The sequence below is a fragment of the Hemiscyllium ocellatum genome, chromosome 6, assembly GCF_020745735.1.
Source record: "Hemiscyllium ocellatum isolate sHemOce1 chromosome 6, sHemOce1.pat.X.cur, whole genome shotgun sequence".
Taxonomy (NCBI): Eukaryota; Metazoa; Chordata; class Chondrichthyes; order Orectolobiformes; family Hemiscylliidae; genus Hemiscyllium; species Hemiscyllium ocellatum.
In genome coordinates this window covers 87,281,507-87,306,649 of record NC_083406.1, presented here as the reverse complement: position 1 = coordinate 87,306,649, position 25,143 = coordinate 87,281,507, and the positions used below count along the sequence as shown (strand labels likewise).

At 39.8% G+C, this 25,143-nt stretch overlaps 1 protein-coding gene across 1 annotated transcript in view; it reads left to right on the top strand.

The window, feature by feature from the left end:
• Positions 1-14,778, top strand: part of lnx2a (ligand of numb-protein X 2a) — a 97,530-nt gene extending 82,752 nt beyond the window's left edge. The window contains exons 6-10 of the mRNA XM_060826756.1: positions 573-722; positions 2,996-3,173; positions 5,504-5,735; positions 7,039-7,197; positions 14,137-14,778. Of these exons, the coding sequence (XP_060682739.1) occupies positions 573-722; positions 2,996-3,173; positions 5,504-5,735; positions 7,039-7,197; positions 14,137-14,272 (855 nt within the window). The 3' untranslated portion in view covers positions 14,273-14,778. The remainder of the gene's footprint in view (positions 1-572; positions 723-2,995; positions 3,174-5,503; positions 5,736-7,038; positions 7,198-14,136) is intronic.
• The last annotated feature ends 10,365 nt before the right edge of the window (positions 14,779-25,143 follow it).

Here is a 25,143-nt window from a genome sequence, read left to right as displayed (position 1 = left end):
ATTAGAGGGCTGAGGAGTTATGTGAGTTTAGAGGGGAGTGGTTGATGCAGGGAGGTTCCATAGGTGAGGAAGATGAGTATGCTGGGGTGTCCATTATCACCAGAATTGGTCCAATATTCCACAGAGCACAGACAAGTGTTTCAACCTAGCTGCTTTGCAAACCTGCCAGTTTGCCCTCTGAGTTGCTAACAGGAATGCCATCCTTGGCTCCGGCCCATTCCGATTCTCCATCATGAAGCTATTGTGGGCAGGCACTGATGTGTTTTGGGCTATGGCCAAATTCCCAATTCCCACCTCAAAGGTATGCACCCAGTTCTTGCATTTTGGGTATCAATTAGGAGTTGATATTGACTGGAACGCTTACAACAGCCAGAAAAGGTTTTCATTGCAATCTGGGTCTAATTTTTATTGCATTTGAGATAAAAGGTCAACCTAATGGATTATAATAATTTCAAGACTTACTTTTTCTATCTTTTTTTATCCCTCAAAAGATGCTTTTATTTTAAGAATTAATGAATGGTATATAAAATAAAATAATAAATAATTAAATGTTTTATTTCCATGTTTATCAGGCCAGTGGCGAGAGAGTTCATTTTGTTATCTGTAGAACCACAAACGAGCAGCTTTCTAATGTTATTCGAGAGTCAGGATCTCTCACAAGTAATCAACATTTGCCCCAACACACACAGCTCCTGTATCACAGCAGACTGAGTTCTCAAAAGGTGAGTGAGAAAGTAACTCAGTAATGAATCTCATTAAAATGTATGATTTTATGTTATTTGAACATGTTAGATGTTAACTAATTAGCTGCATTATAAAAATGGTTTTGAAATTATCTCTATTAGCTTTAGTATGCTTGACAATCACTTCATATTAAATATTCAATTAAAATTATTTGCTTCAAATTTATAATCACCCAAGATAATATTCTTTGTCCATTAGGAATTATTTTACAGTTCCCAATATGATACATTTCATTGCTCAAATCTATGGTGATCTGTGGAATACCATTATATTCTTGAATATTATTTTTGAACCTGCCCAGCAGAATAACAGAACTTCTGTTAAATTTTCTTGTCGTCTTAATTTTGTTAGAAATGCCGACACCAGTGACTGTAAGCAGTGTTTCTAGTTTTGACAGGGAGAATGGGCCAGAAAAAGGAAAATCAGTAACTAATGAGATCTTGCATTGACGTAGCCCCTTTAAATTAGGAAAATGTCCGAACACACTTCACAGGACTTTTGTCAAACAAAATGCCACACCAAGCCATCTAAGGAGGTGCTAGAACAGGTGACCAAGAGTTTAACAGTGTTAGATTTTAAGGAATTCCTTAAAGGAGGAGAAAGTGGAAAAGAGGTTCAGAGAGGGAAACCAAGAGCTCGATGCCTAGACAACTGAAGGCACTCCAATGAATGGTGTAGGAATGAATGTTGGTGATTTGCAAATGACCAAATTAGAAGAGGATAGAAATGTTATAGGACTGGAAGCATTCATGGCCATGGAGGGATTTGACAGCACAAATGATAATTTTAAAATCAATGCATCACTGGCCTAGATGTCAATGTATGTCAGCAGTGCACAAGTGTAGAGGGTAGTGAGCCAATAGACCTTGGTGTGAATTAGGATATGTACTGCCGAGTTATGTGTGAGCTCAGGTTCACAAAATGAACAAAGTGGAAGATAACTAAGGAGCCTTGAAATAGGTAAGTTTTGATGTAACAAAGGTTTGGCTGAGGCAAGGGGAGACCGACAATGTTATGAAATAGAATTTGTTGACCTTAATGATGAAGTGGATAATGAGTTAGAATTTCATCTCAGTGTCAAATAGGACAACAACGTATTGAAATATTTGCATCCGCCTCAGGTAGCAGCCGTGGTGATGAATGGAGTTATTGGCTAAAAGATTGACTTTGCAATGAAGACTAAAAACATTGCTTTCATCATAGCCAATATTTAACTGAAGGTCATTTTGCTTACCCAGCGCTGGATGTTGGAATCACAGTTCTACAAAGAAGAGGCCATGGTGGAGTCAGAAGAATTAGTAGTTGGTAGAGCTGGATGTTGTTAGTGTACTAGTGAAGCTGATGTATTTGCACATTATGTCACTAAGGCGCAGTATATAGATGAGAAATAGTACAGGGTCAAGAATAGATGTTTGGGCAAATTTTCAGAGGCAATAATGTTTCAGAGGAAAGGTTAATGATGGACATTCTCTAGTCTACTATTGGAAAGCTAGGAATAGAATCTACAGGGGGCAATCTCATCCAGTTCAACTACATTAAGGAGGCTTTGGAGGAGGATTATGTGGTCAACCTCAAGAAAAGCTGCAGATAGTTTACTGTGCCATTAGAATCCACCTTTCAGTTTCTTTTATTTGTTCATGAGATGTGGGCATTGTTGGCTTAGTTAGCATTTAATTCCCAGAGGCCACTTAAGAGTCAACAACATTGCTGAGGGTCTGAAGGCACATATACCAGACTCAGTAAAGGTGGCAGATTTCCCTCTAAAATACAGTAGTGAATTATATTGATTTTTACAACAACCCACAGTGGTTACATGGTCACTAATAGGCCAGCTTTTAATTCCAGATATTACTGAATTTAATTTTCACCATCTGCTATGGTAGGCTTCAAACTTATGTCCCCTGTATATTAGCCTGGCATTCTCGGTTACTCATCTAGTGACATTACCAAGATGCCAATGCCTCTCCTCCCCTGAGTTAAATAAAGCAGGCGTAAAAATAAGGTGCAATACAAGTAATTCAGAATTAGTGAAAATGTATTCATGATGATTTAAATAAAAGCAAAATTCTATGGATACTGAAGGATTCTGAAGAAGAGTCAAAACGGACACAAAAAGTTAACTCTGTTTCTCCCTCTGCTGCCAGACCTGCTGTGGTTCTGTTGCATTTTCTGTTTTCATTAACGATAACTGCTTTTATCATTAACATTTTAAAACATTTAATGAAAGCAGATGTTTTCCCTGTTTCCTTAGGACCTGTCCCAATGTGTTACTTGTCAAGAAAAGGAGATCCATGTAAAGAAAGAGCCTCATGAATCTTTAGGAATGACAGTAGCAGGAGGACGGGGCAGCAAAAATGGTGAATTGCCGATCTTTGTCACCAGTGTACAGCCACATGGCTGCCTCTACAGAGAAGGGAGGATCAAACGTGGTAAGATGACACACTGGCCAGCGCTCCACAGGAACTTCATTGGTGATTCAGTTCGATATCTACGTTAAATAGCATACTTGTTAACATTATGCAGAGTGGGAATTGACCAAATTTTGCTTGCTTTACTTAATCGTAGAGCTTGAGAGCAGTTCAAAGAAATTACAATGCTGACTAATCCTATTCTCAGGATTTTTTTGTATCTATGAATTTCATTTTCTATAACTTTTCCAGGCCTGGTAAAGTGTTGGGCAGATTTACCACTGGCTGGACAATTTTTATGTCCGTGTAGATGCGACGCAGAGAGAGGCCCACCAGAAGGCCTAGCAGACTCAGAAGGAATTGCCCAAGAAATTGGATTTTCCGCTGGGCAATTCCTTGCTGCTGGGATAACTCCAAAATTCTTCACTTAACCAGAGGCTTCGGATATTCCTGATGAAATTAAGTAAAATAGTTATTAAGGAAAAGTTAGACTATGACCAATTATTGTGAGATATTGTGTTTTAGGTTATTTTTACTAATTTACTCACCGGTTCACTATAAAACAAACCCATACTTTAGACTCTCCCATATACAGAAGCCCCAAACCCTTTGCACCTGCACAAAGGGTTTAGATGACCTAACCCCGTCCTGCTGCCAGTTCCGAAACCCCAGTCCTGACACCCACATTCCCTACTCACCTTCCCCTCCACCACAAAACCCAGCCTGTCCTTGTACCAGGACACCCTAACCCACTCTAAAGAGTGCATCATTTATCTTCACTCCTTGCCACTTTGCAACATAGCACAAAGCCCACTTAGCATCCTACCCACTTGGCAACATACCCAACTAGTACTCTACTCCCTCCCCAGCTGGCACCCCACTTTCCTGGCTCCATACCTATTTAACACCAGTACACTCCCAGCAGCTGTCAAAATGGCTGTCAGGAGATTACATTTGTGAATATAGATGCTGACAACTGTGAAAAGGAGCATGGTTTGCCTTCCTCTGACAAATCTGTGCTATGAAAGAACTGTCAAATTGGAAATACATTTCTATGTAAACCAGACCAGGTAAGGACAGCAGCTTTTCATACCTAAAGAACATCAGTGAGCCTTATGAGAATTTGACAATGGTTACATGGTCACCTTTAGATTGGCTTCTAATTACAGATTTCATTAAATTTCAGCTTCACCATCTACTATGTTGGAATTTGAACCCCAGTCCCCAGAATATTAGCCTGAACCTCAGGATTCCTAGTCCAGTGATGTTACAACTGCACTACTGCCTCACCCAACATTTTTTGAAATTAAGAACAGGGAAAGAAATTAAGTAATCCCACATCCTACATTATTATTGACCATGCTTTGTTTTGAATGGTTGCTTATGATTGACACTTGAACTTTTTCTTTTGTTAGTGCTATCTTTCAGGAGTTGTTGTATAGGCTGATAGATAGAGCATTAGTTTCTAACCAATTACACCAAAATTTGACAATGAGGACTGAGATCATGGCTAGGATCTTTCGCTCCTCTGGAGTATATTTTACCCACAGCAGAGATAACAATGGATGGCATTTTCCTGTAGGCAAACTGAGGCCCTTAACTGCTGTTCAGCATTTAGCTGTTGTGTGGAAGACCAGTGCCAACTCCCAGTAAAAGCTTGTAAGCTGTCAGAGGTGTAAGAGAGGACAGGGTGACTTATGGGAAACCTGTGCCTCTCAGAGTGCATCCTCTCACAATATTTCCCTTCCCATCCCACCTGTTATTCCTGGTCCATGGCCCTTGGTCCTGGTGAGACCCCATATTTATCTTTGTCTAAACTCCACTGGCTGCTCTTCTACAGAGCAGTAGGACACCTGCCAGTGGCATTGCAGGCAGAAGAGAACTGCTGCTCTTCTGCTTAACAAACAGGTGTCGAAAGAAGAACTTTCTTCCTGATTATTGGCCTGATGATAATGAAGTGGTATGGGACATGCCAACAACTGAACTTGCCCTGACTTTGGCACTGTCAACATACCTTGACCCTATGTATCAAGATCAGCCTTTCAGCTCTGAAATATATCTCTTGAGTTGATTATGCTGACTATTTAAGAAAAGAATCAGTCTCTCATTTCTTCAAAGGATCAGTGTAACAAACCAGCTATTGTCTCCTTCTCAGTAAACTAAAATAAAACTAACATTTTCCCAAGTTAGTGGATAATTATATTTTGTTGATTCAAGTTCCAAAATGTTTTCTAGAATGATCTTGTAAAAATATCAGAAGACATGAAAAATTAAGATTTGTGTAATTTAATGCAAGCACCCCGCAGCTAAAATGCACGGAAAGTTGAAAGTAAGTTTGGTTATTTTAATAGGAGATGTGCTACTAAGCATCAATGGTATTGACCTAACCTGTCTGAGTCACAGTGAAGCCGTGGCCACGTTAAAAACTAGTGCCACTTCACCAGTTGTTATACTAAAGGCACTGGAAGTACAAACTGTGCAAGAGCAGGATCAAGTTGCAGATGAGCAACTCAGCACAAACACTGAGAATGAACATGAAACCACTTGGTCACCATCATGGGTCATGTGGTTAGGATTGCCAAGGTGAGTGAATTGTGTATTCAGTCAAGTTAAACAGATGATAATCCTTTTCAATGTTAGCTAAGAAACATTGAAGAAATTTTCTATAAATTCATTTCTTTCCAAAGAGTATGAGGGCTTCCTGAATGGTTTATGATTGTTTACGTTTCGCCAATTCTTCATTAACAATATTCTTTGCATATCAAGGAGGTGCACAAAATTGCATGGTGAGGACTTTCAATTTGCTTGACATATTCAAGCATAGGATTGCAGTTGCCAAGTGGGTGCATTTGGTTTAAAACTCCTCATCAGTGTGCTTTAACCAAGACTCATATTGGGACTGGAGAAATGAGCACTGATTGGTACAAATACACCAAAATGCTCTTAGCCTTGCCTGGTATTGAACTTTTTACATCAATCCCAATAATGTTTTCCGAATGGGTTGGCCTTTTGAATCATGGTCATCCTCAGTTCATTCATATTCTGTTTGCATTCAAATTTATGTGTCATTTCAGGAGCAACTTACCATAATCTTCTGCCAGGTTTCATTGGGGGATCATCCTTATTATCTTTCTTTGTGAACTTGATGTGTAAATTCAATTTCATTCTTGCACTCAATAATAGTTACGTTTCTTCATAAGTAATGTATCCTGCATTGGAATTTCTAAATTTTTGCAAACTAATTTTCTCTCATGAACTTGTACTATTGGTCATTAATTTGGCAATATAGGTTTATGGCTAAGTCTTATTATAAGTTGATTCCCAAAGTGGTACTATAATTTGCCCATTGTTAGGATAGTATTATACCAACTTTAAACCCCTTCCTCACAAATCAAAATATTGCTTTTTACTACACTGATGATCAGAAACGTTCAGCATTTGATATCAATCATATCTTTGTATGTGTTTCGCCAAAGATAGGGGTATGTGGCACAAAAGACTGAGACTAACTAAAACAAGGATAGTGCAATCTATTTTTCTTTGCTGTTCTGTAGTAGGCAGAAGACTTTGTTAAGGATACTCATTAAGATTTGGTATCATATCAGCTAACTTAAAGTAGATCCCTGTTGAGCTGCTTCATGGAGTGATCTGTATACCAAAAGAATGAATTGTGACTTAGATCACTCATCTAAGGATGATTTACGTTTTGATATGTTTTTCCCGTTGCCAGAATCTTAGTACTCACACGAGACACATTCCTTTTCTTCCTGTTTCTGCTTTTTTTTCTGTCTCCTGAAGTCTGAAGTAGATGTCAAGAATCAAGACTACTTAGCAATCAAGTGAAAACATAATGGAGCATTCATTATAATGTTTCATTTCTTTTCAGTTCCCTTCATGCTAGTCATGATATTGTCCTCCGGAGGAGTAACTCAGGAAGCTGGGGCTTTAGTATTGTTGGTGGTTATGAAGAAAATCACTGTAATCAGCCATTTTTTATAAAAACAATTGTATTTGGGACACCAGCTTATTATGATGGAAGATTGAGGTAAGTAACCTTTCTTTGTCTTAAATTGGAACCATCTCCTGAATGAAGCCTCCATTTTAAACTGAGAAATTCTACATACGACTAGCTCTTTCATTGCTGAGGCAAAGTCCCAGATGTGTTCTTCTTTACAATAGCATGAATATTCAATTATTATATAAAGTCTACTTTTGAAGCATCAAATTAAAAATTGACTCTCCCCTCCTTACAATTTTTCTTTTTGTGTATGTTCTGTTTACAAGAGATTTCGTCTTGAAATTTGTACAAAAGAACGTTATGTAAAAAGTCATCCAGTTACTGTTGTTTCCTATAGTATTGGAGCACAACTTGTCATCTTCCAGGAAAATTCATTAATGCACAGATTTTCTGAAATATAATATCATGTACCTAATTCATAATACTAAGTATTGACAACTTTCAAATTTATTCTCAGTGAATAATTAATGGAATTTCAAATTCCTTAAGCTGTAAAAATGCAATATTCTTAATGAAGCTCCTATGGTAAAATGGAAGTATATCATTTTAGTTATATCATTAATAACACTGAGATTTTTTGTAACTGTCTACTTACATTTGAACTTTCTAACTGGCTCATAGGCCTGTATTTTCATTTGTAAGTCCAGTGCACAGAATCAGGAGAATCAGGCTCCATGAACCTGACCTGTAACAATGATTGCCCAGGTATCAGATCTTTAGTCTGCAGGTGGAGTCTGTATTTGAAGGTGGGCAGGCAAACCCAGAAGCAGTGAAGAGAAGACTGGGTGCAAAGGTCAGCTGAGTGAAAACCTGTTTGGAGTTCCGGCACTGTTTAAACGAAAGCACAAAACATCCCTTCAACCCTCACTCCTCTCACTCCACACACTTCCCAAGACCCGTCCATGCACCAATGATCTGCAAGACCCTTCACACTCTCCCTCCCAATTTATGCCCCTCTACTCACCCTAACGGTCCTTTTTAACTTCTTTGCCCTTACACTACAACATTATCTTGGCCATATTTTGCGATGGTCAGGCCTCAAGATCCATGCAGAAATTAGATAAAATAAATTTCTAAGTGTTATTTGCAGATTTCTCGAAATTTTAAATAATACTGTCGTTCATAACACTACATTTATATTTCTTCAATTTCATGGTGCCTTAGAACAAGAAACATTAAATTCAAATGCATAATATTTTATAACATAAAGCTTCGGAAATTCATATGATACAAGAACCACTTGTAACTGTGAATCAGAATAGGACACAGAATGCACCCTGCTATGATAATAGATTGTTATGAAATCAGTCAGGCAGCACTAATCTAGTATCGGAAGCCCTCAGGCTTATGTCAACAGTTAGAATGATATAGCCAGCAATGATATTTTTAACATTCCAGATACATTTTCCAAAGATTTAAAGGACAAGACATTTATAGGTCCTCTTGGCAGTTCATTTGGATAGGTAAGTCGATGCTTCCAATAAGTTGGAAGTTAATGAGTTTATGTACTTTTAATGCACATTTATGCCTACTTTTAACAATTCTCGAGGGCATCTTACAGGGCACCAGAGGTGTTCAGGACCATATCCAAAGACCTTATCTATCTAAAGGGATACCTGAGATCAAATGAATACACAAAGATTAAAATTACATGTTACCATGTACACTCTACAAGGATTGCACTCCACAGTCCTGGGCTGCAAAAATATATCGTGAATGAAGGCAGCTGATTATTTAAATAGCCAGCTATCTCCATGACCATGCATAGCAGAAACATGGCCTGACTCCATTGCAAAACTAGAAAATGCTATATTCATGAGAGAGACTTGCAATTTCCAAACTCCTCCCCCAATGACAAATGGAGCCCAAACAAAATTAACAAAAGGCACCTGGTGACCTGGAGGAGCTCTGCAGTACTCTCCTTTTAAGGTTGCTGGTATAAAGTTCAGAGGTGCTGGGGTATCTTGAGAGGAGCGTATCATTAAGGTGAGGCAGATATTGGGCATTCTCTCTCCATTGTGTCATCTGCTGTGAGGTACTTGTGGTGTTGTTGTACGTGACATTAGACTGGCCTATTCCCTGAGCTTGCACCTCTGTAGTCACCAGGGCCCCACCTTCTACTTCATCTGGAGATGAAAGATGGACCACATCCAAAGGGACACCATGTATAAAGCTCTGGATAAGACGGAAATAACATACCCAAAACCGACCTCATTCTGGCCACATCTGTGTGTGGCTTCATCAAGCTGTGCATAGACCCTCAGTATGCAAGCACCAAGTATCAATATATACTGAGATTCTATCTGTCTCTGATTTTACGAAGAATGGGCTTGGCCTTTTGCCACTTGAAGTAGTGGGATCGTTCCATGTCACCTGCCCTAATTGGAAAACTTTAAAGAAAAACACCTTTGACCATCCGTCCATCAGGCAGTGGTCAGCACAGTAGAATCATCAAGACCCTGCAGAAAAAGGAGAGGGAGGATCCTGTTGGGTTGTTCCCTGAGCAGACTGTCAAAGTCATTTGGTAGAATGTCTCATATCAGAATTTTCCAACAAGCATCAAGTCATCACTTGGCTGATGCTGAGAAGGCCACTGCCTGTGCAATCCTTTATGCATGTCATATTTTCTCCGCCACTGTGTGCTACCCTCAAACCATCTGCTTCTGGAATTTGTCTTTGCAAAGAAGGAGAATGATGCAATGGCTTTTGTTGAGGTATGTGCCGAGCAGCTTCCTGATGCAGGACTCTGTGCTCTACGGTCTGTTCCCTGGGACACCACCAGGACAAATATCAAATATGCTTGGAGAACTATCAACTTAGTGAAAATATGTGATCTTTCCAAAATTTCTTGGTCTTCCAATGCAAAGAGTTGACCTTGACAGAGTGTTGCAGCCTGGCACATTCCGTGGTCCAGATAACACGCGAAGGACTCATTAAAGCTTGGGGCAGCTACCACCAAGGCGCCGTGGGAAAAGACCACAGTCTAAGGTCTTTCTGCCAAAGTTCAGTGGGAGTCTGATCAGTTATCAGGACTTCCCAGTGTCTGAAATGTACGTAAATATTGTCCTGTATAAGTAAGAAATGCCTTGGTTTTTTTTCGCAATTACGGGCAAGGCTAAATTTCAATGTTTGTTGTTCATGTGCAAAGACTGTACAGAAATGTGTACGTCTATAAAGTTTTTTTGTAAATAAAGTATATTTTTATAATATAAAAATTAGCTACCTCCTTGAGGTGTACTTCTGAATCCTGGAAGCTGCTATAGATCTGTGTCAATCATGAAAAATGCTGAGTCAGTTGGAAATGACTCCGTATGAATAATTCATCAAAGCCACCAGGGTACTGTGCACAGATTTGCAATAAAACCTTCTGTGATTACAAACAACCTGCACATTCAGGAAGTGGAAGGACTTTTAGTTAATGAAGGTATCAAGTTTGTAAGTCAGAGCTCTCAGAATGACAAGATTGCAGTCGTCAATGTCCTGCACCCAAGGGAAGCCTGCTAAATAGAGCTTGTGGCTGTTTGCATCTACAACATGAGCAAGTCAGTGTACTCTACCATCTGAGAACAAATGACATCAGTGAATCAGTGAATCCTTGATGCTACAAACCTCAAGTTGATCGAAAATTAATGAAATGTGTATTGAATTCATATCATCACTACGTAAAATGCCTCAATGAAATGTATTTTCAACTTTTTAGCTTGTTAGTCTGCCTTTAAGTAAAGTTTTTTTTAATGAATTAATGCAAATGTTTCTCCTACTTACATCACTCAGTCAGTTATATGAAAGAAAGAACTATGGATATTGGAGATCTGAAACAAAAGCAGAATTGCTGGCAAAATTCAGCAGGCCTGGCAGCATTTGAGGGAAGAAAGCAGAGTTAACTTTTCAAGTGTGGTGACTCTTCTTCAGTCAGTAATATTTGGTTGGCGCTTTGCATATGTTCCAAAGAACAATGTAACTTGCCATTTGGCATCATCTATGCATGCTCGTTATTACAAACTGGGCATGTAGTGATCAATGGGCTGAGAAGTGGCAGATGGAGTTTAATTCAGGTAAATGCGAGGTGCTGCATTTTGGGAAAGCAAATCTTAGCAGGACTTATACACTCAATGGTAAGGTCCTAGGGAGTGTTGCTGAACAAAGAGACCTTGGAGTGCAGGTTCATAGCTCCTTGAAAGTGGAGTCGCAGGTAGATAGGATAGTGAAGAAGGCGTTTGCTATGCTTTCCTTTATTGGTCAGAGTATTGAGTACAGGAATTGGGAGGTCATGTTGCAGCTGTATAGGACATCGGTTAGGCCACTGTTGGAATATTGCTTGCAATTCTGGTCTCCTTCCTATCGGAAAGATGTTGTGAAACCTGAAAGGGTTCAGAAAAGATTTACAAGGATGTTGCCAGGGTTGGAGGACCTGAGCTACAGGGAGAGGCTGAACAGGCTGGGGCTGTTTTCCTTGGAGCTTCGGAGGCTGAGGGGTGACCGTCTAGAGGTTTACAAAATTATGAGGGACATGGATAGGTTAAATAGGCAAAGTCTTTTCCCTGGGTTTGGGGAGTCCAGAACTAGAGGGCATAGGTTTAGGGTGAGAGGGGAAAGATATAAAAGAGACCTAAGGGGCAACTTTTTCACGCAGAGGGTGGTACGTGTATGGAATGAGCTGCCAGAGGATGTAGTGGAGACTGGTACAATTGCAACAATTAAGAGGCATTTGGATGGGTATATGAATAGGAAGGCTTTGGAGGGATATGGGCCGGGTGCTGGCAGGTGGGACTAGATTGGGTTGGGATATCTGGTCGGCATAGATAGGTTGAACCAAAGCGTCTGTTTCCATGCTGTACATCTCTATGACTCTAAACACCTCTGCGTACTTATCTGCTTCTATTACCTATCCAAAAAGATTTACAAGTCCAAGGCTCTTTTCTTTGGAGAAGAAAAGACTGGGCAGTGACCTGGTTGAAATCTTTAAGATTTTAAGATGTTAGGCAGAGAAAAGATGTTTCCACTTGTGGATGAGACCAAAACGAGTGGCTCCAAATATAAGATTAATCACTTATAATTTCCATAAAACATTTTGAGAAATTTTCTCCAGACAGTAATTAGAATGTGGAATCTATTTACAGAAGGAGTAGTTGAGAAAAGTAACATGAATGCATTTACAGAGGAACCTCGATTATCAGAACGAGATGGGCGGGCACTATTTCATTTGGATAATTAATTATTCAGCTAATTGATTCAATGCCTTTCCTCTGGGGCTTGGAGTTTTCTGTTACGTCAGCCTAACAGAAGAGGCAGTTCAGTAGACAAGGCAGCAGCACACCTCGCGCGAGCCCTGCACTGTCCCTTGCCCGCCCAAAACCCCATCCAATATCGGCCCCACCTCCGTCTCCCAACCCCATCCAACACCGCACTGCCCACCCGCCCCCAAACCTCATTCACTACTGCCCCCCACCTGCCCCTCAATCCCCATCCAACACCGCCCCTACACCCGCTCCAAACCCCGTCCAACACTGCTTCCCCTCCGGTCCCCCAAAGCCCGTCCAATATTGCCTCCCGCTTGCCCCCCAAACCCTGTTCAATACTGCCCCCTGCCCGCCCCCCACCTGCTCCTACTCCCGGCCCCAAACACCGTCCGACATCGCACCCTGCCCGTCCCCAAGCCCCATTCAACACCACCCCCCATCCACCGCCCAAACCTCATCTACCACCGCCCCCATTGTCCGCGCCCCCAACACCACCCCCCAAACTCCACCCAACACCGCACCCGCCAACTCCTCCCAAACCCCATTCAACACCTTCCACCATCCAAACCTCATCCAACACTGCCATCCTACCCGCCCCCACTTCCCCCCCCCCACCCACTCCCAAAACCCGTCCAACACTGTCACCCTTCCTCTCCACCCGCCCCCAACCCCGTTGAGTACCGCCCACTGTGCCCCCCGGCCCTGTCTCGGTGCAGCCAGACTGGACACCAACAACAAGACTGCTGCTGCTGCCTTTTCGGGTGGAGGTGGTCACTCTCCAAGTAGCGCACACAAATGTTTACTGCAACGTTTTGACAGGTTCCACCTTTGCCCTGTACAGGGCATTGTTGGAGTGATTATCTGGGGAAGGGGGGTTTAGGGTACACCCCTGTGTAGAACTCTAGGGAAAATGTGTGGGGGTGAAGAGCGAGAGGGCAGGAGGTCAGTCATTTGGAGACAGTGCCTGGGCTCCCATCGATGTCCAGGACTGTTCTCGGCAGCATTTCAGTAAGCCAAGTTTGTTTTTAATCCCTGTAAACAAAAGGTGCGATCAGTGTTGGAAACATGTATTTGATCTAATGTTTCTATTGGAACTTCAAGTTCTCCTTAGGATAATCTGATATTCAGATAATTGATATTCCTCTGTAAAGGGATGCTCAAAGAATGTAAGGGACAAAACAATGGAAGATTATGCCATTGGGGTAGACAAAGACTGATGAAGTTCGCATTGTGTATAAATACCAGAATAGACGGATTGGCCAGAATGCCCTATTTCTATGTAACTGTTCATATTTTCCCAAGTTATATGTTTCTTTTCAAATTTAAAGATTAATCTATCATTTCAGTGTGGGTAAAAAAGCATTTTCAATTCTGCTACTGAGGTGTGTTAGATATACGTAGGAACTCAATTTGTATGGTGAGCAGAATTTCCAAACAACTATCACCCACTGTACCAGTAAGAATCTGTGTAGCATTATCACTGACTGGAATTTTTAGCAGGACATTAGTTTGGAAGTGACCACACAGATGCCAGAAAACAACAGGAATCAACTAATCAGTAAAAGCACCTATATTTCTAAATCAGTCCAGAGTAGCCAATAGAATTACATTATCTATTTGGAAGCTGAGTGCAGTTGTTAGTATTCTTACAATGTTCCAACCTGTCACTCCTTATAAGTGATTAGGTTTCACGAGTATTTATTTTTGTTTGTTCTCTTCCTCATAGGTGTGGTGATATGATTATAGCAGTGAATGGACTCTCAACAACAGGAATGAGCCATTCAGCTCTCGTCCCAATGCTGAAAGAGCAACGAAACAAAGTTACATTAACAGTGATATCATGGCCTGGAAGCCTTATTTAAATTAAGCCAAATGATTAAAAATGATGACTGTGAAAGAACATTGGATTCATTTATTAAAAGGTTCACTGAGTATTTTTTTTATCAATCAGTGACCAGCAGGATATAAAACTACAATATATTCTTTTTGTAAATTTTGAAAATATTTGCATTTGGAGGTCAAATCATGTGATCAGCTCATCTATTCAACAGTTTTAAAATCAATAGCCCTTATTCATAATAAGTAAAGATAAGCTGATTCATGGTTACAAGAAATTATGTAATCAAGTACTATCATTACTGACAGCTGAACAAGTTTTAGACAGCCACAGCCCAGCACAATGATCTTCAAACATCTTATTACCATGAATACAGTTTTTGTATAAAATGCATTTTAATAGCAGACTTTAACGCGTGTTTTAATTTATTTTGTGAAATTTTGCTAATGTTTAAGGTGCACTTATTTTCCACTACACACATTTGTTGAAGTGAAATTGTTAGCAACACTTGCATTGAAAGCTCTAAGGTTCTGAAGTAGGCTGTTTGGTATAGGATATGTGTCTATTTGAGATATTCAGATGTACACAGGTACTATATCCAGTTTCAATATAGAATGATTTTGAGGTTCAAAGTCCAAAACTTACTGTCAAGCTATTAAGAGTGCCTTTTTTTTATGTTTTCTATTTTAAACTATCTCTTAAATATTTAGCTGTCTTATTACCTCATTAAAACAGTTGGCTTAAAGATATTTGTTGATATATTGAAAAGGAGATTTTACAGTCAAAAATTTTGATCCAAAATAAATACTTCTCAACTATATAAGTTACAGAAAATCTGTTTACTTACTACATCTATTATTTTATTTGATTAAGTTTACTATTTGTAGTGTTACTTATAAAATAACCTTTTAATTGGGAAATAAAACAGAAACAGTTGGAAATACAAAGATGTTCAGTCTAGAATGAAAAACATGGCTTAACATTTGATTAGGAGCCCACTCTGTTTGAGTTCTGGAGAAGGCCAAAACATTGACGACAGTCAAGAAAGATGTAGATGTAGTTCTTAGGACTAAAGATATCAAAGCAGAAATATGGTACTGAGTCAGATGATGAACCATGATTGTATTGAACGGAGAAGATGACTTGAAGGGCCAAATGGCTTACTCCAACACCTATTTTCTATGTTTCTAGCATTCCCATGCAAAATCTAAACCTTTTCTTCATTTTCAGATGCTAATTGGATTTTGCTGTTCCAGAATTTTCAGTTTTTATTTCAAACTTTTTACATTCAGGATTTCTTTGTCCATCTCTAATTTTCCATCATGTAAGACTAGCACAAAAGCAGAATGCAATTGTTGGCTGAACCTTCAGATAGAATCTTGTTGAGGTAATGGCAGTTTGTCAGCTGCAGAGCCAACATGAGATCCGCACTACCTCTTCCAAGGAAGTCCCAAACCCAATCATGCACTAGTAAGGCCACCAGAAGGGGCTGTGGCTACTGATGGAAGATCATTCAGAATCACAGAGGATCCCATAATCAGGTAACTGATTGTTTTGAGGAGTTGGAATGGTTGTTTCTAGTGATTGGGCTTTGCAGGAAGAAGGATTGGGTGGGTCCGAGGCCACTATCTCTGTTGGGCACTGATTCACCCTGTCAAGGGACAGTCTGCTCTCCCCAGCCAGAAAGAAGCAGCACCACCAAGGTGTCGCGCTGAATGCACAATTGACCCAAAATAAAAGTAAAATGCTGTGAATATTAGAGATCTAAAATGAAAGAAACTGCTGGAGAAACTCAGCAGGTCTGGCAACTTCTGTGGAGAGGGAACCTGAGTTAACATTTCAATTCAAAACAATTCTGAGGCAAAGTCAAACTGGACTTGAAATGTTAACTTTGGCTTTTTCTACAAACATGCTTTCCAATCATCTATGTTTCTCCAGCACTTTTGATTTTTTTGCACAACTGGCTTGTCAGGAATGTTGCATGGCAACAAGTCAACTTGCAACAGATTAATGCCAGCTGGGTCAAGGCCTTTAAGTATCCTTAATTGGGTACTTAAGGACCTCAATGGTGGCAGGTAGGACAATCAACCATGCACATCACACTGCGGCTTTAATTCAGACAGAAGCAATAACACAACAGGCTTTGCGGTAAACCAACATCTCCTCTAATTAAGTACCCATCCTGACTCCAAGCTTGCCAACTCCATGACTACAAAATTGTGTGCATCGTTGCAGCTGCTTCTTTTAACCCAATTGAACTTAATAAATAATGTGAAAATAATTATTTAAACTTTGTGTTTATTTTATTCACTTACTAGGATCTGGATTGTTGGATATTTAATCGATATATGATATCCTGCTCTTCTCTAATTATATCAGAAAATAGTAGGTGCAAAAATAATTCATAATTTCTGAAAGAGAAAATAAACAGGTCCATACTTCAGCAGACTTTTCATTACAGAGGATATTTGAAAGTCCATTTATAGTCCCGGGTGAATCAAAGATTGCGCAGTGCAACAGGAAAAGCTAGATATCAGAATGTTGACATCTGTCATGAGTTCAAAACATAACTGTCAAACCAACATTGTTTTTGAAATAAATTGGGAAACTGGCATTTTTCACTAACAGCTATCATTAAACAGGGAAGCAAGTATACAAAGCCATCAGATCACATTTCCCATCAATACAAAAATTGGATGTGTATCAATACAGAAATATATCTTGTTAATATGACACCGTGCACTAAAAATAAGTACAGAACAACCTTGATTATCTGAACGAGATGGGCGGGAGTATTTTGTTCAGATAACTGAGAGTTCAGATACCTGATTGTTTGGATAATGGATTGCGTTTTTACAGGACATTGGGATCTTGTTCGGATAATGCAAAATTCAGATAATTAATGTTTGGATAATCGAGGTTGCTCTGTACAAAACTGGGTGGTCTCTAACCTCTTGAAGTTTCGCAGTAGAAATAATACAAAAGCAAAGTCCTACTTAAGAAGTAGTTACATAGATTAGTAAATGACCTGGATACATTAATTTCCTTTCAATTCTAGCAGAGAATGGAAGCACTGTCCTACTCTTAGTGTACTCAGTAAAAATAACACTGCATGTATATGTTTCCGGGGTTAATACCCCTACTTTGCTGTGGAGCTCATTACAAGGTGCAACCAGAAATTCAACTTGACCATGCAAATCGTACATCACATTTTAGCAGTTTGAAATTCGTACCTGGAGCAACATTGTCCAATAAAAAATCACTAACTAGCCACAGCTATGTCTAAAGTATAAGCAGTTTAGCAACATGCCTTAACTTTAGTAGAGAATATCATGTACACAATACTGATAAAGGTACTTCACAAGTATCAGTCCTACAACTGTTCATCAAGTACATCGATGACATCATCGGTGCTGCATCCCACTTTCATCTGGAATTGAAAACCTTCTTCAATTTTGCTTCCTATTTCCACTCTGCTCTCAGCTACATCTTATTCATTTTCAACTTCTCTGTTTCCATCTCTTGGGACAGGCTGACCACCAATATCTACTACAACCCCACCGACTCTCACAGTTACTTGGACTATACATCCTCACACCCTACTCCCTGTAAAGATTCCATTCCATTCTCCCAGTTCCTTCGTCTCCATCCCATCTGTTCCGATGATGTCAGCTTCGACAAGCGGGCTTCAGAAATGTCCACCTGCTTCCTGAACTGAGGATTCCACGCCACCATGTTTAGTTTAAGATTAGTTTAGACTTAGACTTACAGTGTGGAAACAGGCCCTTCGGCCCAACAAGTCCACACCGACCTGCCGAAGCGCAACCCACCCATACCCCTACATTTACCCCTTACCTAACACTACGGGCAATTTAGCTTGGCCAATTCACCTGACCCGCACATCTTTGGACTGTGGGAGGAAACCGGAGCACCCGGAGGAAACCCACGCAGACACGGGGAGAACGTGCAAACTCCACACAGTCAGTCGCCTGAGTCGGGAATTGAACCCGGGTCTACAGGCGCTGTGAGGCAGCAGTGCTAACCACTGTGCCACCGTGCCGCCCACACGGTGTGTGTGACAGGGTTCTTAGCCATGTGCGATCCATCTCCTGCACTTTGGCCCTCACCCTCTCTCTTCTCTCCCACAACAGCAATAGGGTCCCCCTCATCCTCGCCTAACATCCCACCAGCACTCTCTTCCAAAATATCCTTAGCTGCCATTTCTGCCATCTGCAGTGGTTTGCCAGTACTACACACCCATTCCCATTCCCTCCCTTGTCAATCTCCTGCAGGGACCGTTCCCTCCAGTACCCTCTGCTCCACTCATCCTCTACTCCTTACACTTTCCCACAGCCCCACAGCATCATCTCATGCAATTGCAGGAGGTGTAACACCTGCTCATTTATTTACTCCCTGCTCACTATCCAAGATCCCAATCACACCACCTAAGTGAAGCAACAATTTGCCTGCACTTCATTCAGTCTAGTCTATTGTAACTCACTGTTCACAATGTAGTCTTCTATATATTAGGGAGCCAAAGCACAGATATCATTTATATAAATGATTTGGATGTGAACATCAGAGGTATGGTTAGTAAGGTGGCAGATGACATCAAAATTAGTGGTGTAGTGGACAACCAAGAAGGTTACCTCAGAATACAATGGTACCTTAATCAGATGGGCAAGTGGGCCAAGGAGTGGCAGATGGAGTTTAATTTAGATAAATGTAAGGTGCTGCAATTTGGGAAGGCGAATCAGGACAGGACTTCTAAACGTAATGGTAAGGTCCTAGGGAGTGTTGCTGAACAGAGAGCTTGGAGTGCAGCTCTCTATTTGAAAGTAGAGTTCTGGGTAGACAGGACAGTGAAGAATACGTTTGGTATGTTTGGCTTTTTTTGATCAGTGCTTTAAGTATAGGAGTTAGGAGATCATGTTGCAGCTCTAAAAGACATATACTCTGTAACGATAAATCTGCTGAAGTATGGACTTTTTTATCTTTCAGAAGTTATGAATTATTTTTGCGCCTACTATTTTCTGGTAAAATTAGAGAAGAGCAGAATATCATATATAGATTAAATATCCAACAATCCAGGTTAGATCACTTCTGGAATACTGCATTCAATTCTAGTCTCCCTGCTAAAGGAAGAGTGTTGTGAAATTTGAGAGCGTAAAGAAAAAATTTATAAGCATGTTGCCAGGATTGGAGCATTTGAGCTATAGGGAGAGGCTGAACAGACTGGGCCTCTTTTCCCTGGAGTGTCAGAGGCTGAGGAGTAGCCTTATAGAAGTTTATAACATCATGGGGGGCATAGATAGGATGAACAGCAAAGGTTTTTCCCCAGGGTAGTGGAGTCAAAACTAGAGGACATAGGTTTAAGGTGAGAGGGAAAAGATTTATCCGGGACCTAAGGGGCATCTTTTTCACACAGAGGGTGGTGCAGGTATGGAATGAGCTGCCAGAGAAGGGTGGATACTAATACAATTACAACATTTAAAAGGCATCTGGATGTGTATACAAATAGAAAGGGTTTAGAGGGATATGGGGCACATGCTGGCAAGTGGGACTAGGTTAGATTTGGATATCTGGTCAGCATGGACGAGTTGGACCAAAGGGTTTATTTCCATGATGGACAGCTCCATGACTGTATGACTGGGTGACCACTTTGCAGAACACCTATGTTCTGTCTGCAAAAATGACCCTGAGCTTCTGGTTGCCTGACGAGAACATCAACATGTTCTCTGGCGAGCATCTCAGTCTTGGGCTTGCTACAGTATTCTAGAGAAGCTGAGTGTAATGTAGAAGAACTGCACCTCATTTTCTGCCTCGGGACCTTGCAGTCTTCAGTTTAATAATTTTAGGGCCTGAGCACCTTCTCTCATGTCCTTACCCCAAATTCCACACACCAAGCCTTGTCATCACATAGACTGCTATTGCGAACAACTCATTGTCAGCTCCTAAGTCTCCATGAGCAGCTATTTATTCTCCCAGGCTGACCTTTACCTATTCCTTTGTCCAACCGTTTTTCTCTCTCTCTGGGCTCCATCTCCACTTTTGTTTGCTACTTCCCCCTTCATTCACGCCATCTTCAGCATATATACCAACTTTTTCCTTGCTACAATCAGTTCTGAAGAAGCTCACTGAACACAAAATGTTAACTGTTTCTGTCTACAGATGCTGCCAGATCTGCTGAGTTTTTCCAGTAATTTCCGATTTTGTTACTTCATGTTTATTAACTAGCATCTGCCATTGTTCAGTACACTTTTCTTTTCACCAAATTTTGGAATGAATTTAGTGATATGACCACATTATAGTGCAGAATCTAGTATTTGTACAGCAATTGTGAATAGTGTTTTGTCTTTATTAGAGTAAGAGCTAAGCGTGTTAACTTGAAAAATGACAAACAATGAAGTGACCCAGACTTGCCCAGACTACAATGACAACTCCCCTTTCCATAAAACATTGCTGGTGTTTTCATGGTATTGGGGGTCCAATTTTTTTCACCTAATACACACCATTTTAGCAAATAAGCAGCATTCAAGGAGGTGAAGTCTATAGAACAACCAAAACATTTACATGCTCCACTTTTTGTTTTGCTATTTAATCAAAGATGCGTGAAGTCTGAATATTGAGATCACAAGGTTGAGTGTGACTTTTATTTATTTTATATATTCTAACTGAAAATACAGTTAACCACATTCAATTCCCAATTATCCAAAGGTGGATAGTAACTAATGTATTGGTCACCACTGATCTACAACATTATACAACCCCATAGGTATGACAAAAGGCTTCACTAGTAATTGAAAATGTGATTATTATTTATCTTTGGGGAAAATTCACTTATAAACTGAACACCATTGTATTCTAGAAACCATTGTAATTACTGAAATTTAGATATATTCAGTGTTGTACAGATTAATATGTCTATAATTGAAGTGACGAAACGCCTTAATACTATCATATTAAAATAAAATATTGTAGTGAAATGGCACAGCATGATTGATTCTTTTCAGAATGCACCAGAGGTTTTGCACCATTCTTAAAATTTTGCAGTTTAATGGTTATAGAAAAACTGAATGTTTCAAAAATAATTGTCACTTAAGATGGCTGTTATTTAAGTAGCCAATGTATATTGAAAACTTGACTTTAAAATACATTTTTATAACTTATAAATTGATTATAGAGAAAAATACCAAAGTGTCAATGTTTGTAGAATAATGAAATCCAGCCTAAAATGTCTAAATATCAAGAATGGATTAGAATGGCTAAGATGTTCTAATGTTGTGCCATAGCTACTATGAAACACAATCACGTGTTTACAACCCAATAAAATATTGATGAAAGATGTGTACATTGAATTATTGTTTTATTTGTTTAAATTACAGTATTACACAACAACCAGATTCATTTATTAGTGTATTGAGAGTCATATACGAAAATAATATCTGAAAGAGACGTGTGTGATTTATAACTTAGAATTTTCTAGCCATTTGGCATTATTTCCAATAAAATTCTGCATTTTTTTTTAGATGACTATTCTTGTGGTGCCTTTGAAATTGAAAATGGTGCCACATGTGTAATGTAAAATCACAAAACAATCCACCATGGGAGCTCCATTTTCAGCCCGTGAAAACTTTGAAACCAGAAATCCCTCTAGTAACAAGGCAATTGCTTTCTTAGTCCAGAGCATTTATAACACAACCACACTGATAAAGAAACAAATTTACCAATATCAAAAGTCAATGGTAAATCCCAAACTTTCTACTAACAGGTGTGGAGCAGCCAGCCTTGAGTGGGTGCTAAGAAATGATAATCCAGTATTTTAAACAGCTCCAGAAAATGCTGCAATGTGTTGTAAGTGTAAGATTCAACCCAGTTAAATCTTAAAATATATAAAAACATTAGAGGTTATTCATTATCTCGTGAATGTATATTTCTAACGCTATTGAGAGTTGATACAGATTGTATGTATTTTGAATTTGAGCCTGAATATAGTTAAAAATTACTTCCTTTATTCTAAGCCAGATATTTTTGACTGGTAGTTAATAACTTCCAAGATTTTCTATAGAAAATCATTATTACAAATTTGGAATATTTGATAGTACTTCATATTTAAGGGATCATACATGTAATTTCTTATTTTCTGTGTAGCTGTAATTTGTTCTTGCAACAAGTGCTTGATATGTTTTTAATGTCTTGCTGTACATATGTAAAATCATATGTATTCTAATTCTGGCACTATCCCTTTATTTTGTGCTTGTTCTTGTGCCTTGGAATCAAATTACTATTTAAGATATTGAAAAACAATGTTTGGGTCCATATTTCTGATGCCATATCACTTTGCTGATACACTTGTGATACAAGAAGCTTCTGGAATAAAGATGAGCTACTATCACGAAATAGCATGTTAATCCATCGATCACTTAGAAATTATTTGTAAGATAATCTTTTATGATTTAATATGACTGCAGAGCATACTGTTTAATCAAAAGGGGAATTGAATTGCCTTTTTACTAAATAAAGATAATAATATCACATTCTGTAACTTTTCTACTTCAAGAGACATTAACTCACCATTTCTAACATGCCAGTTCTGTTTCATATCTATGGCAATATTTCACACTTTTTATTGAGAAGATTTAATTGGCATATTAGTTTGGTGCTTGAACAAAACAATGGTCTTTCCTATGTGACTTCAGTTGATAATTGATTGTGCTGTATACAGCTACTATGTTGTAATTTTTGTCTTTTTTCAATACAAATTAGGGTCTTTTTATTCATCATTCATTATTTAGCATATGCAGCAAGGATCAGAGAATCATAAAGCTCCTGAAGTATGGAAGCAGGCCATTCAGCCCATCAAGTGCAACCCCCTCCACGTAATTCCACATTTCCCATGGCTAATTCATCTAGCCTGCATATCCCTGGACACTATGGGCAATTTAGCAAGTCCAATTCACCTAACCTACTTGCGCGGAAACAGACCCTTCAGTCCAACTCGTCCATGCTGACCTGATATCTTAAATCAATCTACTCCTATTTGCCAGCACTTGGCCCATATCACTCTACACCCTTCCTATTCATGTGCCCAACTTTCAAATGTTGTAATTGTACCAGCCTCCACTACTTCCTCTGGCAGCTCATTCCATACACGCACCACTCTCCATGAAAAGTTTGCCTCTTAGGTCCCTTTTAAATATTTCCTCCCTCACCCTACACCTATACCCTGTAGTTCTGGACTCCCCCAACCCACGGAAAAGACCTTGTCTGTTTATCCTATCAATGCCCCTCATGATTTTATAAACTTGTATAAGGTCACCCCTAAGCCTCTGACGATCCAGGGAGAACAGACCCAGCCTCACCTTATAGCTAAAACTCCAACCCTGGCAACATTCTTTTAAATCTTTTCTGAACCCTTTCAGGTTTCACAACATCCTTCCTATACGAAGGAGACCACAATATTCCAAAAGTGGCCTCACCAATGTCCTGTACAACTGCAACATGACCTCCCAACTCCTATACTCCTTGCTCTGACCAATAAAGGAAAGCATACGACATGCCTTCCTCACTATCTTATCAACCTAAGACTCCACTCTCAAGCAACTATGAACCTGCATTCCAAGGTGTCTCTGTTCAGCAACACTCCCCAGGACCTTACCATTAAGCGTGTAAGTCCTTCTCTGATTTGCCTTTCCAAGATGCAGCACCTCACATTTATCTAAATTAAACTCCATCTGCCACTCTTTGGCCCATTAGCTCATCTGATCAAGATCCCATTGTATGCTGAGGCAACCTTCTTCACTACATCTCCAATTTTGGTGTCATCTGCAATGTTATTAACTATACCTCCTATGTTCACATCCAAATGGCAAAAAGCAGTGAAAAACAACCCTCCACCTTCAGCAACCCTCTGTCTTCTACCTTGGAGTCAGGCTGTGGGAGGAAACCCACACAGCCACGAGGAGAATGTGCAAACCCCACACGGACAGTTGCCCAATGGTGGAATTGAACCCACGTCCTGTAAGGCAGCAGTGCTAACCATTGAGCTACCACATTGCTCCAATCAGAGCTAGGTGCACCATTGTTCGTCAATCATATAAACGATTGGGATGTGAATATAGGCGGTATGGTTAGTAAGTTTCCAGTTAACATGAAAATTGGTAGTGTAGGCAGTGAAGAGGGTTAACTCAAGTACAATGGGACTTGATCAGATAGGCCAATGGGACGCGGAGCCGCGCGTGGAGTTTAATTTAGTGAAATGTGAGATGTTGCATTTTGGTAAGGCAAACCAGGGCAGGGCTTATACTGTTAATGGTCCCCGGGGAGTGTTGCCAAACAAAGAGACCTGGAGTGTAGTTGCTTAGTTTCTTAAAAGTGGAGACGCAGGTAGACACAGTGGTGAACAAGGCATTTAGCAAGCTTGCCTTTATTGGTCACAACATTAAGCAAAGAACTTGGGATGTCATGATGCAACTGTAGAGGACAGTGTTGAGGCCACTTTTAGAATACTGCAAACAATTCTCATTTCCCTTCCACAGGAAGGATATTGTTAAACTTTAGAAGGTGCAGAAAAGATTTGCAAGGATGTTGCCAGAACTGGAGGGCTTGATCTATAGAAGAGGCTGAATAGGCTGGGATTTTTCTCCCTGGAACATTGGAAACTGAGAGGTGACCTTATAGAGGTTTATAAAATCATAAGGTGTATGGATAAGGTAAATCGCCAGGATTGAGAATGTGTTGCTGGAACATTGAACCTTATCTGCCACCTCTCTACTAACTTGTTTATGTCTTTTCAAAATTCTACAGTTTACAGTTCTTCCAATTTTTGTGTCATACTGCAAGTTTTGAAATTGTTCTCTGTACACCAAGTCTATATCCGTAATGTGTATCAGGAAA